General features: G+C 33.2%; 1 protein-coding gene and 1 pseudogene across 6 annotated transcripts; both read right to left on the bottom strand.

The window, feature by feature from the left end:
- Nucleotides 1-4,621: 4,621 nt before the first annotated feature.
- Nucleotides 4,622-5,475, bottom strand: LOC145581308 (protein CfxQ homolog; annotated as a pseudogene).
- On the bottom strand, nt 5,334-14,438 carry LOC145583224 (uncharacterized). 6 transcript variants are annotated; one of them, XM_081640409.1, is made up of 10 exons: nt 14,000-14,438; nt 13,142-13,216; nt 12,373-12,473; nt 8,861-11,463; nt 7,841-7,875; nt 6,982-7,080; nt 6,792-6,878; nt 6,169-6,287; nt 5,965-6,063; nt 5,334-5,659 (listed from the first exon to the last, which is right to left on the bottom strand). In XM_081640409.1, exons 4-8 carry the CDS (start codon nt 8,872-8,874, stop codon nt 6,205-6,207), a joined length of 318 nt encoding a protein of 105 aa, XP_081496535.1. In that variant the 5' UTR covers nt 8,875-11,463; nt 12,373-12,473; nt 13,142-13,216; nt 14,000-14,438; the 3' UTR covers nt 5,334-5,659; nt 5,965-6,063; nt 6,169-6,204. The 6 variants fall into 6 exon arrangements, with proteins under 6 accessions (XP_081496535.1, XP_081496537.1, XP_081496539.1 ...); XM_081640411.1 differs by having other exon boundaries at nt 6,792-6,894; nt 7,841-11,463; XM_081640413.1 differs by having other exon boundaries at nt 6,792-7,080; nt 11,315-11,463.
- Nucleotides 14,439-14,713: the final 275 nt, after the last annotated feature.

Here is a 14,713-nt window from a genome sequence, read left to right as displayed (position 1 = left end):
CAAAATAATAGTTAATAAAACCAATTCCTTTATTAAGAACCAATTTCTTTTAATCCAATTCCTCACCCAAGTGTGCACACCCCCCAAGCTAGTCTCCTTATATTACAAGGCTACTCTTGAGGAAAGACCCAGTCATACAAAGTCTAATGCCTTATCAATATACCAAATCCGCATAGTGGGATTACCAACATGCTTATAAAGCATTAATAATAATAATTCAATGGTTCAATAAGTCCTTTTAATATCCAATAGTTCCAATATAATTCAAAATCTTTTTTATAATTCCACATGCTTTCAAAATCAAACCTTGTAAATAAATACTTGAGAATAAAATCTCATATTAATAACTTTTCCAAAATCAATAACTCTTCCTTGAAAAACCTTTTATTTAATTCAACAAACCTTTTAAAATCAAATCCTTTATTTAAACATGATAAAAAATCTAAACCATTCAAAATATGATTTAAAAATCAATCATTCAAAATACTTTTATTAAAATCAATACCTTCAAACATAATTTATTTCAAAATCATAATTCAAATCAATTTAATTCAATCACCAATCAAATCATGTAAAACATGTTATTCAAACTAATCACTTTCAAAGGTATCCAACCACCTAAATGCACCTTGATCCTTGCTAGAAAAACCATACAAAAAGAACCTCAAGAACCTTGATTCCGAATATCAATCAATACTTCGCACTTTCAAAGTTCAATCATGAATACACCTTGCAAATAACATAACCATAAGGTTATCACAACATAAACTCAAATCTAATGTGCATGGACTATAAAAATCTCTTAAAATAATACTTTAATATAAAATTATAGCTTTGAAATAGGTATTTGTATTTTAGAAAACTAACCATGAAGAAAATAAAAGAATAGGATTAAAGAGAATTGAATTTTCGTTGGAAAGAATAGGCAGAACTTGCAGAGGTCATAACTCCTTCAATATAACTCTGAATTGGGTGATTCTTGAGCCTAACCTCAAGGATTTTTCGAGAGAAACAACCTTTTGTAAAACATCAATACCCCAAAAACTGAACAGAAGTGCCCGAAAACTGGATTCAAAGGTATACGGGATAATATTTGTATGAAAAGAGGAGAAGAAAAGTATGAAAAGGTTTAGGAAAAAGAAGAATAAGAGAGAAGAAGAGAATTGAGTTTTGGTGTGAAGAATATGAGAGGTATGAAGGGGTATTTATAGGCTAGCTCATGCAAGAATTATGGCAACAGAATATGAGAAGAATTATGGTAAAAAGTATTAAGGAATTACTTGGAGAAGTGAATAAAGAAATATGGAAACTTTTGATATTAAGGTGATTGTGTATAATAAAAATATGGAAGGTATGTTGTCATGAAAAATAATATGGCAAGGAAGATTACTTGGGGAATAATCAAGAAAAATAAAAAGTAGAAAAATAAGATAATCAAATCTTTGTGAGGTGGAAAATAGGAATTAAGGAAATAAGAGATTTTAAGGAGATAATTAAAAATACGATTTAACAAAAAAAATCACCCAAAATCCAACCAAAGTGGCGGAAAATTTTTGAGCTTCAATAGCTCCAACTTTTCGGACCATATTAGTAGTGTTTAGGAAATTATTTTGCTAGATTTTAGGCTTAAAAATAATTGTGTAAATAATATATTTTGTATAAAATAATTAATTAGGAAAATACCAATTATTCACTAAATAAAATAACTAAGAAAATCAGATTTTCTACACATAGAAAATCCGAAAATCATAGTTAATAATTTAGGAATTTTCGGCCCTTTTAAATAAATAATATAATATAATTTTGTTTAATTAAAATATCCGGAATATATATAAAAATCCGGTTTTTAAAATAAAATTAATGGATAATAAATCTTATCTAAAATCAAAAAATAATAATTAAGGTTTAAAATACTTTAGGCGCCGAAATTCAAATATCATTTTGGCTCCAAAATTTATATAGTAAAACAAATTACTAAAATACCCTTTTTAAGAGAATACTAATTAGAAAATACGTTTCAAAAATACGGGGTATTACATACTTACTTATGTTTCTCGGTCAGGGGTTAGTCGAGTTTTTCGGTCAGGGGTTACTCGAGCTGCCGGGGTTACTCGAGTTTCTCCGTTTGGGGTTACTCGAGTCACAAACTCAAGTAACCCCTCACTGAGTAACCCTTAATCGAGTGAATCCCTCGAGTAACCCTTGTCCGAACCCCTCAAGTAACCCCTAACCGTTATAACTCAAGTAACCCATGACTGAAAAACTCAAGTAACCCCTGACTGAAAAATTCAAGTAACCTCTAACTGAAAAACTCGGGTAACCCCTGTCGCATTGTGTGGTCCGGTGCACCAAAAAGTTGCTGCTAAAATATATATTTTTAAAAAAGTTGATTACAGAATACTAATTATCGTAAAGTAATATAAAATCAATTAAATTATCATATTATGCCTGTCAAAGTGTGTCAACAAAATATAAGGGCAAATGTATATGGGTTCATATATGGGTACTAACCTAAGCTAATATTTTCATTTTCTTATATAAAACCTTGTAGCCTCTAAATTTCAATTACTACATTATTTTTTTATAAAATTTAATTCAATAACCTATATGCATTTGGTATTGGCATAAATTAAAATTCAAGTTATTTTCTTACAAATATTTTTTTGGATAAATTATTGTTGAATTAACACCATTTTTTATAATTTTTGTTATAAAGTTTAAATATGACCGTGCATGGCACGGGACTTAACCTAGTTAACTTCTAATTTCTTCTAATTAACCTCTACCTCTCACTTAACCATTTAATAATTAAATTAATTTATAAAAAAGAAAATACGGAGTAGCAAAAACCATCACCCCCTACCACCAGCCAACCACCTTATCCCTTTCCCCTCCCCTGGCAGCAGCCCCTCCCCCAATTGAGCCGCCACGTTGAACCCGCAACCCCGACGACTCACCTCCACCGCTAGCCGAGACCTCTATTTCCCTAAAACCAGAGACCTAAAAAACACTCAACAATGGCGTCCACTTCTATCAACATTTTCTCTTTCCTCATTCCTCAACTCACTTCCATTTTCGACGAAATCATTAACAACGCCGCCGAAATCCTCTCAAACTCCGGCTTCAATTCCATGTCTCTCACCCTCCCTTTCGTCTCACAACCCCTCATCTCTTCCAATTCCATTTTTGCCCACGCTTCCACTCCTTCATTGACCTTCAATCTTTCTCTTATGGCGCTCAATTCCATTTTGCCTTCCAATTTCGATGACGATGATGCTCAAGCTCGATAGCTTCCCTGTTTTCGATGATGGGAAAGGGAGGTTGGTTGCCGGGGGTAGGGGATTCAAAGCGGTGGGTCGGTTGGGGGATAATGGTTGTTGCCATGGGAAAAGGAAAGGGAGGGGGTGGCTTGCTGGTGGTAAGAGTGGTGGTTTTTGTTTTTATTTGTAAATTAATTTAATTATTAAATGGTTAAGTAAGAGTTAGAGGTTAATTCGAAGAAATTAGATATTAATCTAGATAATTAGAGGTATTAGGTTGTCTTGAACAAAAAAAATTCACAATCGGATTTTCTTTTGCTAAAATATTCACAATCGGTTTTTCTTTGGCCAAAAATCTTTTAAAAGAATTTTTTTTTCGCAAAATGGGACATTGGAAAGGTTTTTTTTTTTTGACAAATTTTCCTATATATTTTGATATCAATAATTTATATTGTTCAAAATACTAAACTCTGATTGATAATTATCAACTAATATTGGATTTTAATACAAGTAGTAAAGTTTTCAAAAATTTTAAGTTTGATTGATTGACACGTTAATGTCATAATGATTTTTTTCTCCTTATTTAATTTTTCAACAATACTTTATGAGATTATTAGTTGTCCAAAATGCCCCAACCCTATAGTGTTTCAATGAAAATTAAATAAGGGTATTAAAATAATTTTAGGTGGACACCACAATCTTCCCCCTTTGGCTATATAATAGAAATTAATGGTGTAGGAGCTTTAATTTGTAAAAGTGAATCCTTACATAAACTAGTAGTGAACCCGCGCGCGATACGCGCAGTTCCCCAATTTATCGGGATTACTCATTAGCTAATTGTTTTGGCATCGATAACAGTTACATAGTTTTGATATGTTGTGGTTTTATAAAATGTGTAATAAATTATTATGATTTATGAATATAATATATCAAGTACTCTTATACTAATATTGTACTTCTGACCAAAATTCATAAACTTTGTCTATCATATTTAATTTTATAGACCTTGACCCGCGCCTTTTGGATTATTAAAACCGAATTTAAATTCAATTCAATCCAATCCAATCTAAACCGAAATAATTCGGTTATGGAAATTGAATAGTATAACTCCTATAGCTTATTTCACTTACTTGTATTAGTTGTATATATGACATATTAGTTACCCTAACTATCAAAAAATAAAACTAACACTTGTTCTTCGAAACTTTAAATTGTGAGATTTGTGACACATGCTAAACTAAGGTGTTAGGAGATCTACTCTTTTACATTGTGTTGTGGCTAAGGCTCATTCATTAAACTTCCAAAATAAATTGCTTGGGACGGAGTGAGGGATAGTGCAAAAGAATCAATAATTCCTTCAGTCATACAAAAACTTGATTTATTACAAAATTATCTGTACATTATGTATTAATCTTACAATTAATTATACTACATACTTAACTATGTATTAATCAATTATACAAAAATAAAAATAAAATAAAGAAAGACTAAAGAATGGTTTGATGTAGCACCAAGGATAAAGGAGTGATCAACAACTCTATTACTCCGTACAAAATAATTGAGGAAGAAAATTGATGAACACCAAAAGATTGATCATGATCCCTATGCCCTTAACTATTCGTAACTAAAGCTTCTTAGCTATGGATAATCCCTCCTTAGTTTGGTCCAGACCGCTCATTGCGACAGAGATTGAAGGCGTGCCTCTAAATCCTCTAAAGTTATTGTTAGCAACTCATTTGAGTCCATACAATCAAAGGTAAGCCTAAGGTCCAAATACTCCCGAGCATTAACCAACAATGGATCAATCAAACCACCATTTCCTGGCGTTGCTTTACAGTGGTTTCTCTCTCAATCAGTTCTGCAATAGTATCCAAAGTGCAGAGATATGTAACCTAAATCCGTATAACAAGCTACTTTCAACTTGGTTGTTCATCTTTACATGGGTAATGTTGGCAAGATCCTTAGAACTAAAATCATCAAAATAGAAAAACTTCATCACCCTTTTGCAAAATCCTTTATTGGAACATATTACCCGTTTCATAGGCTCGCTGTACACAACGAATATGACAACTATCTTCCCATTGTCCATTATTGACATTATCTCTTCCAAAGCCTCCCATCCATAATCCTTATCGTTTGATTTCTGCCTTGGTATAAGACGGTAGGCTTCATCCACAAAAAGAATCCCCCCTTTAGCTTCATTAATCCATGCAATTTGAGGTCATTTAAACCCACAATGTTTGACAATTCACACTCAAGTTCATCCATCTTAGATATCGTCTGACTACAAGTTTCAAGGGCTTTGCTCTTCCTCTTCTCCTCAGATATTGATTTTCTATTTTTCGCAATTTTTCACTACCAGGACCCAGTGACAGATGATTCAGAGGGGTCAGGATATCCTGCATCAGAAACATAAGACAATTGTTGAATATTAGCCAGCTAGCACTTGAGTTTTGAATATTTAAGCATGGTGTCCACTGACTCACGTCGTCCTTAGCATTGCAATTAGCATCATAATCAAGCAAGGTATTCACTGTAGAGCAGTCATCTGATCGAAGTGAATGCGAAACAGCAAGATGCAAGGACGTCATTCCATTTGCACAGACATAAGTAAGAGGTCTTACAAAAATTCTAGTAGGTTTATCAAGTCCTCAGAATTATATTAGTAACCATATAACAAATGGAGAGAGAAAAGGTAGGTTACATTGGCTTTGGCCTCCACAAAAGCACGATGAGAAACAAGCAGCTTTGCAGCTTCATTGCAGCCATTCTTTGTTGCCATGTGTAATGGAGTTTCCCCATACTGCAAATATCAGAGTACTATTAGGGATCGAAATAACAAAAAGGATTACAACTCGCTGCAATATTAGCACTCTTGCACATTTAACCAAAGTGCACAAAGCCATACCATATTCTTGGCTTCCATTTCAACCTTCTCTAATCCCTACCAATTTAGCAAAATTTTAACAATCTCAACATTGTTGTAGCCAGCACCAACATGAAGAGGAGTTTGTAGTTTTGCACTATCTGTAATTGTAAGAGGAACAAGTCAGTAAGTATCAGCTAAAAGCACAACTTCAAATGACCGCAACATGAAACAATCACATTCACTTAAACATCACAAGACACAAGGGCGATTTCCTGATCTCGTCTTCTATATGAAGCCAATAGTGTGGATACCGTTATTAAATACTAATGAAATAATCTAATTAATTCTAATGCATCTACTAATCTTTAACTGATGTAAATGGTGGCACAATTCTTTCAAAACCCGAAAGCATCATTCTTTGCTCTTTGATTTGCCTTAGCTAATAACTTTACAGTACATCAGAAAAATCCACCTCAAAGTTTTCCACAAAGAGCAAAGGTTCCAAGAAAGAGCATTACATGCACAAAGAGTTTCTTGAACTGAAAGTGATTAGTAAATGGTTTGGATTAATATGTGATTAAGATTCTGATAACTAACTGGTCTTCCTCTACTTTGGTGAAAAAGAAAATGCCATGGAATGTAAAACAATTAAATATAATTACCAGGGTCATGTAGCTCGTAAACCTTTCTTTGCCAAGGTCCCACTAATAGTACCCCTTCAGTTGAGACTTGAGAAGGCTTCAACTGACCTTTGTTAACAATAGTCTTGTGACAATTAAGCACCAAATTACAGAAAATGCCAAGATCAAATACTGCTATCAGAATCAATTCATATAGAGAGAGGATGCTGACCTTGAGGACAGAGAACATATATAGATGTCCTTGACACCGCCATGTTGAAATTCAAAGCGGTTGTGATAGCTACCATAGAAACCCTCCTTAGTATGTAATCTGTTAGGAAAAACAAACAAAATAAATTGTACACAGCTAGGAAAAGGTAGAACATAAAACCATAGGAAATAGCACAGAAAATTCCACAGATTAGAATGATCACAAATATTATTGTATAAGAGGATGTCACATGCTCCTAATCTCTTTCTTCAAAAATCCATTGAGATTCAAGAAAAGGACTTAATACAGAACCTTAGAGCTTTGTTTACTCCTAGTAAGCGAAAATAGAAAAGATGGATAAACAATAAGCCCTAGAAATCAAAATTTTCATTTTAAAAACTTGGAGCTCAACTCACAAATAAAAACCCATAAAATAAACATGAAGCTTAATCGATCGATAACAAACAACGAAAAATTCGCCTAAACAAATTGCAGAAAAATCCCCAAACTGATATAAGTTCAAAAACATATATTCATACATGAATTTATAAGCACCATTGAAGCGCTTTTCAGAGTACCTCAAAACAAAATCATACCTCCTCCTCCAGCCGGTTGCTTATGCAATGACGGTCTCGAAGAATCCAAAATATGAAACAAACCAGATTACAATCTAGGGATTTTGATTTTCAAATCCAAGTCCAATAAGAATCCTAATTTACATGAACGATTAAACCCTAGATCGAGAAATGATTTTTGATGATTATAAAAACAATCATCTTATCTTAGAAGTTGCTTCAATGGCAGAAAAATCCAGCCCATAAATAGAAGATCATAAATAATAAACCAAGAAAGAATCAAAAGCAAACCAAAGAGAAAATACCTGTTGAGATTGAATTGCTGATTACAATTACAAACCTAGCAAATGTAAAAAGTAACCCAACTTAGGAGAGAGAAAGAAGCAAACAACAATATCATATCACTGATTGCAAGGGCAAAAAAGAAAATCCACTTTCACTTTTAATAGTCTAACAATTACTATTTTTAAGCTACGGTAGCCAGGTTCTCATATAGGAAAAAGGGTTTTAGATTTTAGAATTAGTGCACATCATAATGAGTAGATCTATGCAATAGAAGCTACAGGTAGCACTCACATATCTACTCTTTATCTTATATATATCTTAAGCAACCATCATTACAAATTATCTTGCAAGCATTTGGTAAAAACTGAAGAAAGTCTGGCCATCAACAAATATTCTGTTTCCTAATTGCCCATAGCATACATAGTTGACATTCACAGCAATAGCATGCTATGTTGAACAAACGAAGCTCTTCCACAATTGACTTTGCAAAGCATTTAGAATTCAATACAGTAAACACAATCTACTAAGGAGTAAGGAAGCTCACATAATTTCATTCATTCCCTGTCAATCTGTCATATTTGTAAAAAAATGTATAACAATCATTTCTCTTTTATACACCTCACAGCTTCACCTCACCAACAGTCCACCATTTTAAATTATTTCAAAGAAAAAAAATAGCGATCCTCCAAAATGAGATTTAAACAAATGATCATGGCATTCAGAACTTGAAATCACTATAAGTTAGTAATCACACTCTAGCTGAGTCCTACAAACCACAATCAACTAAACTTAGTTTCCTAGGCAACTCACTCAAAAACCACTATAAATATATACTTCGCACAACACCACCACCATCTGTTCAAAGAATTTCTAATCACAAAATATATCAATATTAAAATACATTGTTCTAGATTTAAGCAAGTAATAATTAATTTAAACTCATGAAGTTTCCACAGCCACCAAATCCAATAAATACGACAACAACAACATTAACTTTAACAAAATAAAATGCATATAAACAACAACAAGATATAGCATACAATACGGAGAGCATCCATGACACTCCGACCACCACTTTCAGGCAACAGCTTGATCTTGAACTTCTGAACTCCACCTTTAGAATTAGAATTGGACTCCACCTTCAGCACTACACTGAAAACCTTCTAAGAGCTAGGCTTTTCCTTCTCCTTCTTTGAGGTACCAGAAGGGAAGCTAATATCCCTCCCATAATCATCAAATAACGCAGAATAATTAGATGATTTCGACCCCATCCCTCGAGCACCATATGGCTCCGATTTTCCCTGATAAGCATACATTCCATCATCCTTATAATCATACCTACCTCTTAAATTAGACCTACTTCCCTAAAACTCAAAATATTGATGATCTAAAACCCTTAGGAGGAGAAAACACAAAATGCAACCCATTTTCTAGATCAAAAACCCTAATACTCACGATTTTACCACCTAACTTTCTGAAAAAAATTGGAATTTTCAACCGTGGAAATTATTACAGTAAAAAAGTTTATACGCAAAAAAAAAGTTCACAAAAATCACAAATTCATAAACAAAACCCATCACAATCCCTGATAATGAATAAAACCCATAAAAAAAAACAGAACTTAAAACCTATACAGAATCTGAAGTTACCTCGGTGATTGAATCTGAGAAAATTACTCCATAAGATCAACAAAACAAATTAAAGATATACCCTAGATTTTCGAATTGATATTAGATGATTTTAAAAAGGATAAAACGCATACTTATCTAAAATCTAAACTCTAAACGCTACGTCCTTTCCTCCCCCTTATGCATAGTCACTTTTTTTTTCTCTACTCACTCGTAATTTGTGATAAAAGTTTCTTCTTCATATACTCCCTCCTTCTCCCCATTCTATCCCTCAACTTTCCTCCCTCTCTCCCCCTTCGTTTAAAAATACACAATAATGACAAACGGCAGGCCTCAAAGATACTTACAGATGACCATAATATGATCAATCTTTGAAAGCAATACAAGTCTTAGGGCTAAAAATGCAACTAAGAGTAGATCAATAGAATAGTGGCATACATAAAGTTGATAAACTTTTCGGCCAAGCTTACCCCGCGAAGTATCTTACCAAGTGTTCTGATTATAACAAGTTCGCCATCTGCAGTAAAAGTTGACTGACATTTCCTTACACTCAATGTTTTACCAGCCTGAAAAAGAAAATAATCTCACTCTCTTTCCCCTCGGCCTCTTTATCTCTCTTAGCTTTTCTTCATACCTCTTCTTCCTTCATTGTTGTGTCTATACTCTCTCTTATATTTCTCCTTCTCCCTCTCTTATTTCCCTTTTCCTATCTTTACCTTGGATTATCCCACCTTCATGTTCCTTCTTCCACCCATCTACTCTTCTTTTCTTCTTTTATAACCTGAACATTTTAGTAAGCCTTTTACCTATTGCCCCCTCTTCCCACCATTAATTACCTTCTTTAATAAGATTTTCTTAAGTGATATTTATCTTTTCCTCTACTTCACTTTTGATAAGGTCTTTTAAAAGTGCTCTCTTTTTCTCTTATTCTCTTGTTATTATATTTCTCTTTCTCCTTATCTTATAATCAATTCATACTTGCATTCCCTAATTATAACCTCGACCTCTCTCTCACTCACCTTTCTTGTTTTTTTTTTATTTTATTTTATTTTATTTTTTTTATAGTTTTATAAAAAGGTTTATAAAAGAGTACTTTATTTCTTACTACTATTTTAAGGTGCTCTATTATATTGTATGTCTAATTTTCCTTTACCTTTCTATTTTTCTCTTCCTTTTCCCATACACGCATTCTCTCGCGTTACCTCCCTGTTGTTCAAGCTTTCTTTATTACACCTTTTCCTTTATTCCTCTTTTTTCTTCATCATTTAATGAGCCTTGCCCAACTAAGCCCCCTCCTAAATCTTTTTTTTTTCGCTCTATAATTTTCTTTTATGATTTACGTGCATCTAAGAAAGTCATTTTCATTTTTGCTAATTTCTTAGTCTTATACCTGAAAAGATCTCTTATAAGTATCTTTTTTGTATCTTCCTTACCTAACGTTGTCTCCTTTCCTTCATTATTTCCTTTTCTCTCTTCTTCCCTACTTTTTCGTCAAATTCCAATCCAAGTTTTACGACTTATAAAGAGTCACTTTCAACATGATTTTGGATTTCCATAAAATAAAATACAGTCTAATAATAGTTCTTTCTAAGAAAGACTCAATGTCTTCTCCTCTATATTACAACCAAAATCTTCATTTTTTATGTTTCTAATATAACGTTGCTTCTCCTTCTTCACTACATAACCTAAAATGAGTAGGCATAAAAGCAACTGGTAAAAAAAAACCTACAATAAGCAATTTAAAACCCAAAAAAGTGAAGCAATAATATGTCACCACTCAGTCACTCTTGTAAGTCATGACTAACAACTCAAGTTACAACAATTGTACTAAGAGGATGTACACAAAGAAAAAGTAACTTAGATTACCTTTGCGAATTGACAAAAGAAGGATTCTACTTCATCTAGCTCCGCATCCAATGAAAGTGGGCCTGGTAATGCAGTTCTTGTCCTGCTATCAACTTGTTCTATCACCTAATCTGGCTTTTGAAGTTCAGATAACCTGCCGACCTTCTTCCCTTGAATAAATTTATCATTGTATTAGGATAAGGAAAGTCAGTACCTTAAAAAAAACATTAAAAGGATTAAAAATAGAATGCGGGAATTCCCAAATTAATTCCCCAATTCTAAAATGGTTTCAGCAGCTTACAAATTACAACAAGAAATCAAAAATTACAGAGTAATTAAATACTTTTAATTGTTTTAAATAAGGTTATATATGAATGAAAAACTTACAAGATATTATGACTTAAATGGTCCCGTTTTGGTTCCAACTATAATTTCATACTTTTCCTACTTTGAATTATACTAATTGAGGTTATATGTGAATCAAAAACTTGTTTACAAGATATTAGGACCTACAAAAAGCCACATTCAATACCACCTCTGTGTTGAACACACTAATTAAAATTCTTGAAAAAAGAAGAAGAATAAGAAAGAACTAAATTCATTTTTGCAAAAATTAAGTTCTATCTCATTTATAGCTTTTATCCCTGAAGATAATCTAATCTTACACATAATTGATTTTGTGAAGTACTATGTAGTTAATTACTTGTAAGAAAGAGCTAAGTGGGTGACAGAAGACCATCTAAAACATATACAAATTATAAAGGAAAAAGAATATTACTTTAATGACATATTTAGAGGAATGCTCAACCAAAGTGAATATTTCCTCTCTAACTAAAACACGTGAATTATATCATGCAATGAGCTGGATACTTGCATTTAACTAAAAGTTCAAAGCAGTTGGAATTTTGGTAATAATGTGCTTAGTTTATATTTGGCCTTGTATAAATGCAATTTTTTTCATGATAAGATAGTAAATTTTATACCCGAAAACAATTGAAAATGTTTCAAGGACCTAAATTTTATACTGAAAGCACATTGGCTTTAAAGGGGAAATGTAGATGCATGGCAGTAGAAATTACCTCTTTCATTATAGCAATTGACAACTGCTTCCTTTCTTCCTTCTCACATTGACACTCCCACGCCAGCTAGAGAAATCTTCTTCAGCTCGCAAGACATAAGACTACATCAACAATCAGTGGTAATTGGTAAATAATATGTAATACACAATTCTTTATCAAATATGCACCACGTTTCACAATTCTCTTTATCAAGCAGCCAGACACATGATTTGACCAATACTATACGAATTCAAGTATATGGTCATAAGGGGTGAAAGCTCTTAACCACTTTAAGCAACTCATGAACCACAATAACAGCCTAAAATTAACAAGTAGTGCAGCAATATGATCCACATTCCATTACATTCCTATGGCAATATGAATACTTTCTTGATAATTCATACTCAAGCTTTCTTATAGAATAGAATTGACATCATAATTCTTTAGTTATATTACAAGGGATCTTCTTAAACATTTATATTGAACACCTCAAGATCAGGCTTTGAATAGGACACTCATAAACTTAAGCTTAGGCGAAAACAATTACGCGTTTGGAAATTGGCAGCCTTAACAAGTTTGGATACATATCTATCGCAAATATTTACATCAAGGTCACCCTAAGATGACCCACATAATGTACTCGATAAACCATAATCATCCGAGTTTCATTTCTCGACCTACCCATTATTCATTTGTTTGACATTCATAACACAATAATCCAATACCCAATATACCTTAGAAACATAAAGCAATAGAACTTTAGTATGATATAGTGCCGAGTCATAGATACCTTGAATTTTTACTCCGCCTTATCGAAAAAGAACTCAAATTGTCAGGAATTTGTTACAGATTTTGAGTAATCCCACTGTAATAAGAAATCATCAAAATTGTAATATATGGCATCAACTCAGAAGCAGTGATTTTTAATTAAGTTTCAAATTTTGAACTACAACAAACCACCACAGATTATATAAAAACAACAGACTTCAAAATTATGCACTAATAATTTCCTAATAGGAAAATCAAAACTACTAAGATCCAAGGTAAATAAAATAATTAGAACCACAATAATACTGTATATTTTTAAAAATAAAATCGATAATCAGACAAACAATCACACAATAACCTCATGAAAAAAGAAAAAAGAAAAAAAAAACTATGACTTGATAATATTACTCATCAATAATGATTTTGTTAATGTTATTTGATAATTCAATAAGTGTAAACCCAAAAAATCCAAATTTCCCTTTAAAACCCCAAAAATCCATATTTTCATTTTCAAAAACCCTAAAAACACATTAATAGCAGACCAATTGAACATCAATACAATTCTTTGGATCAGAGGAAAGATAGCGGCATGATACTCATGATCCCATCATAATCTCACCTTAAACCCACCACAACCATGACCAACGGCGGCGGCAATTTCCTCCTAAACCTCGTCCAAAACCGCCAACACAACAACAACCATCTCTTCTTCCTCACAATCTCTTCTCTCCTTCACCTCCTTCTCACACTCCCTCTATTTATCCCGCCATCGCCGCCGTCGGTCCTTTCGTTGGACCCCACCACAACGGCAATCATAAATGAAAACTACAATTTCAGTTACCCTGATTGTAGATTATCAAAAATTGATAAAACATCTTACCTCAAGAAGCTGCTTTAATGGAGGAGATAAAAAGCTGAGTACCCTTCAAGCCTTCATTGGAGAGCTCGGATTATGCTTCAATGGAGGAGGAAGCTCAAAATCTGGAGGTGGTATTGAGAAATTCGTTCTGTTTTAGGAATTCTAGTTTGAATTGATTAATGTTGATCGAAAAAGGACAAATTGGGGAAAATGCTAGGATATGCTTGGGTGGTAGGAGATGTGAGGATGAGAAGAGAAAAATCAGCGTACTGTCACGTGCGGAGTAACTATTCTTATACATGTGCGCCCACTAACTTCCTTCCCAAAGGTTTCTAGTCAAGGCTAGTCCCCAAGTAGTACTTCTAGCAAGTATGGTAACGAAAGCTAAGTAAGTGAGAAAGTACGTAAAAGCACAAGAGAGTAAGTTAAAGAACTTGTATTGCTTGAGAGTGAGTTTTTACAAAATGCTTGGATGCCTTGCAAAATGAGGGGAAGTTCCCTATTTATAGGCCTCCTAAGTTCCTAGAGGCTTCTACTCTAGAACATTCTAACCTCCTCAAATGGAGGGTCCTAGAACAAGGTTATTCTAGATACTTCTATACAATTCTGAGTTACACCTCTTATGTACATTATTCCGGAGTATTCTATAATACTCTTGGCCTACAAGAATGTACAAGAGCTTCCTAGAAGGTTCTAGAAGCATCTAGACGCATCCCGAGTCTCCTAGCATGTTCT

The sequence above is a fragment of the Chenopodium album genome, chromosome 15 (assembly GCF_948465745.1).
Source record: "Chenopodium album chromosome 15, dcCheAlbu1.1, whole genome shotgun sequence".
Lineage (NCBI taxonomy): Eukaryota > Viridiplantae > Streptophyta > Magnoliopsida > Caryophyllales > Amaranthaceae > Chenopodium > Chenopodium album.
This window is presented reverse-complemented; position numbering and strand designations above follow the sequence as displayed.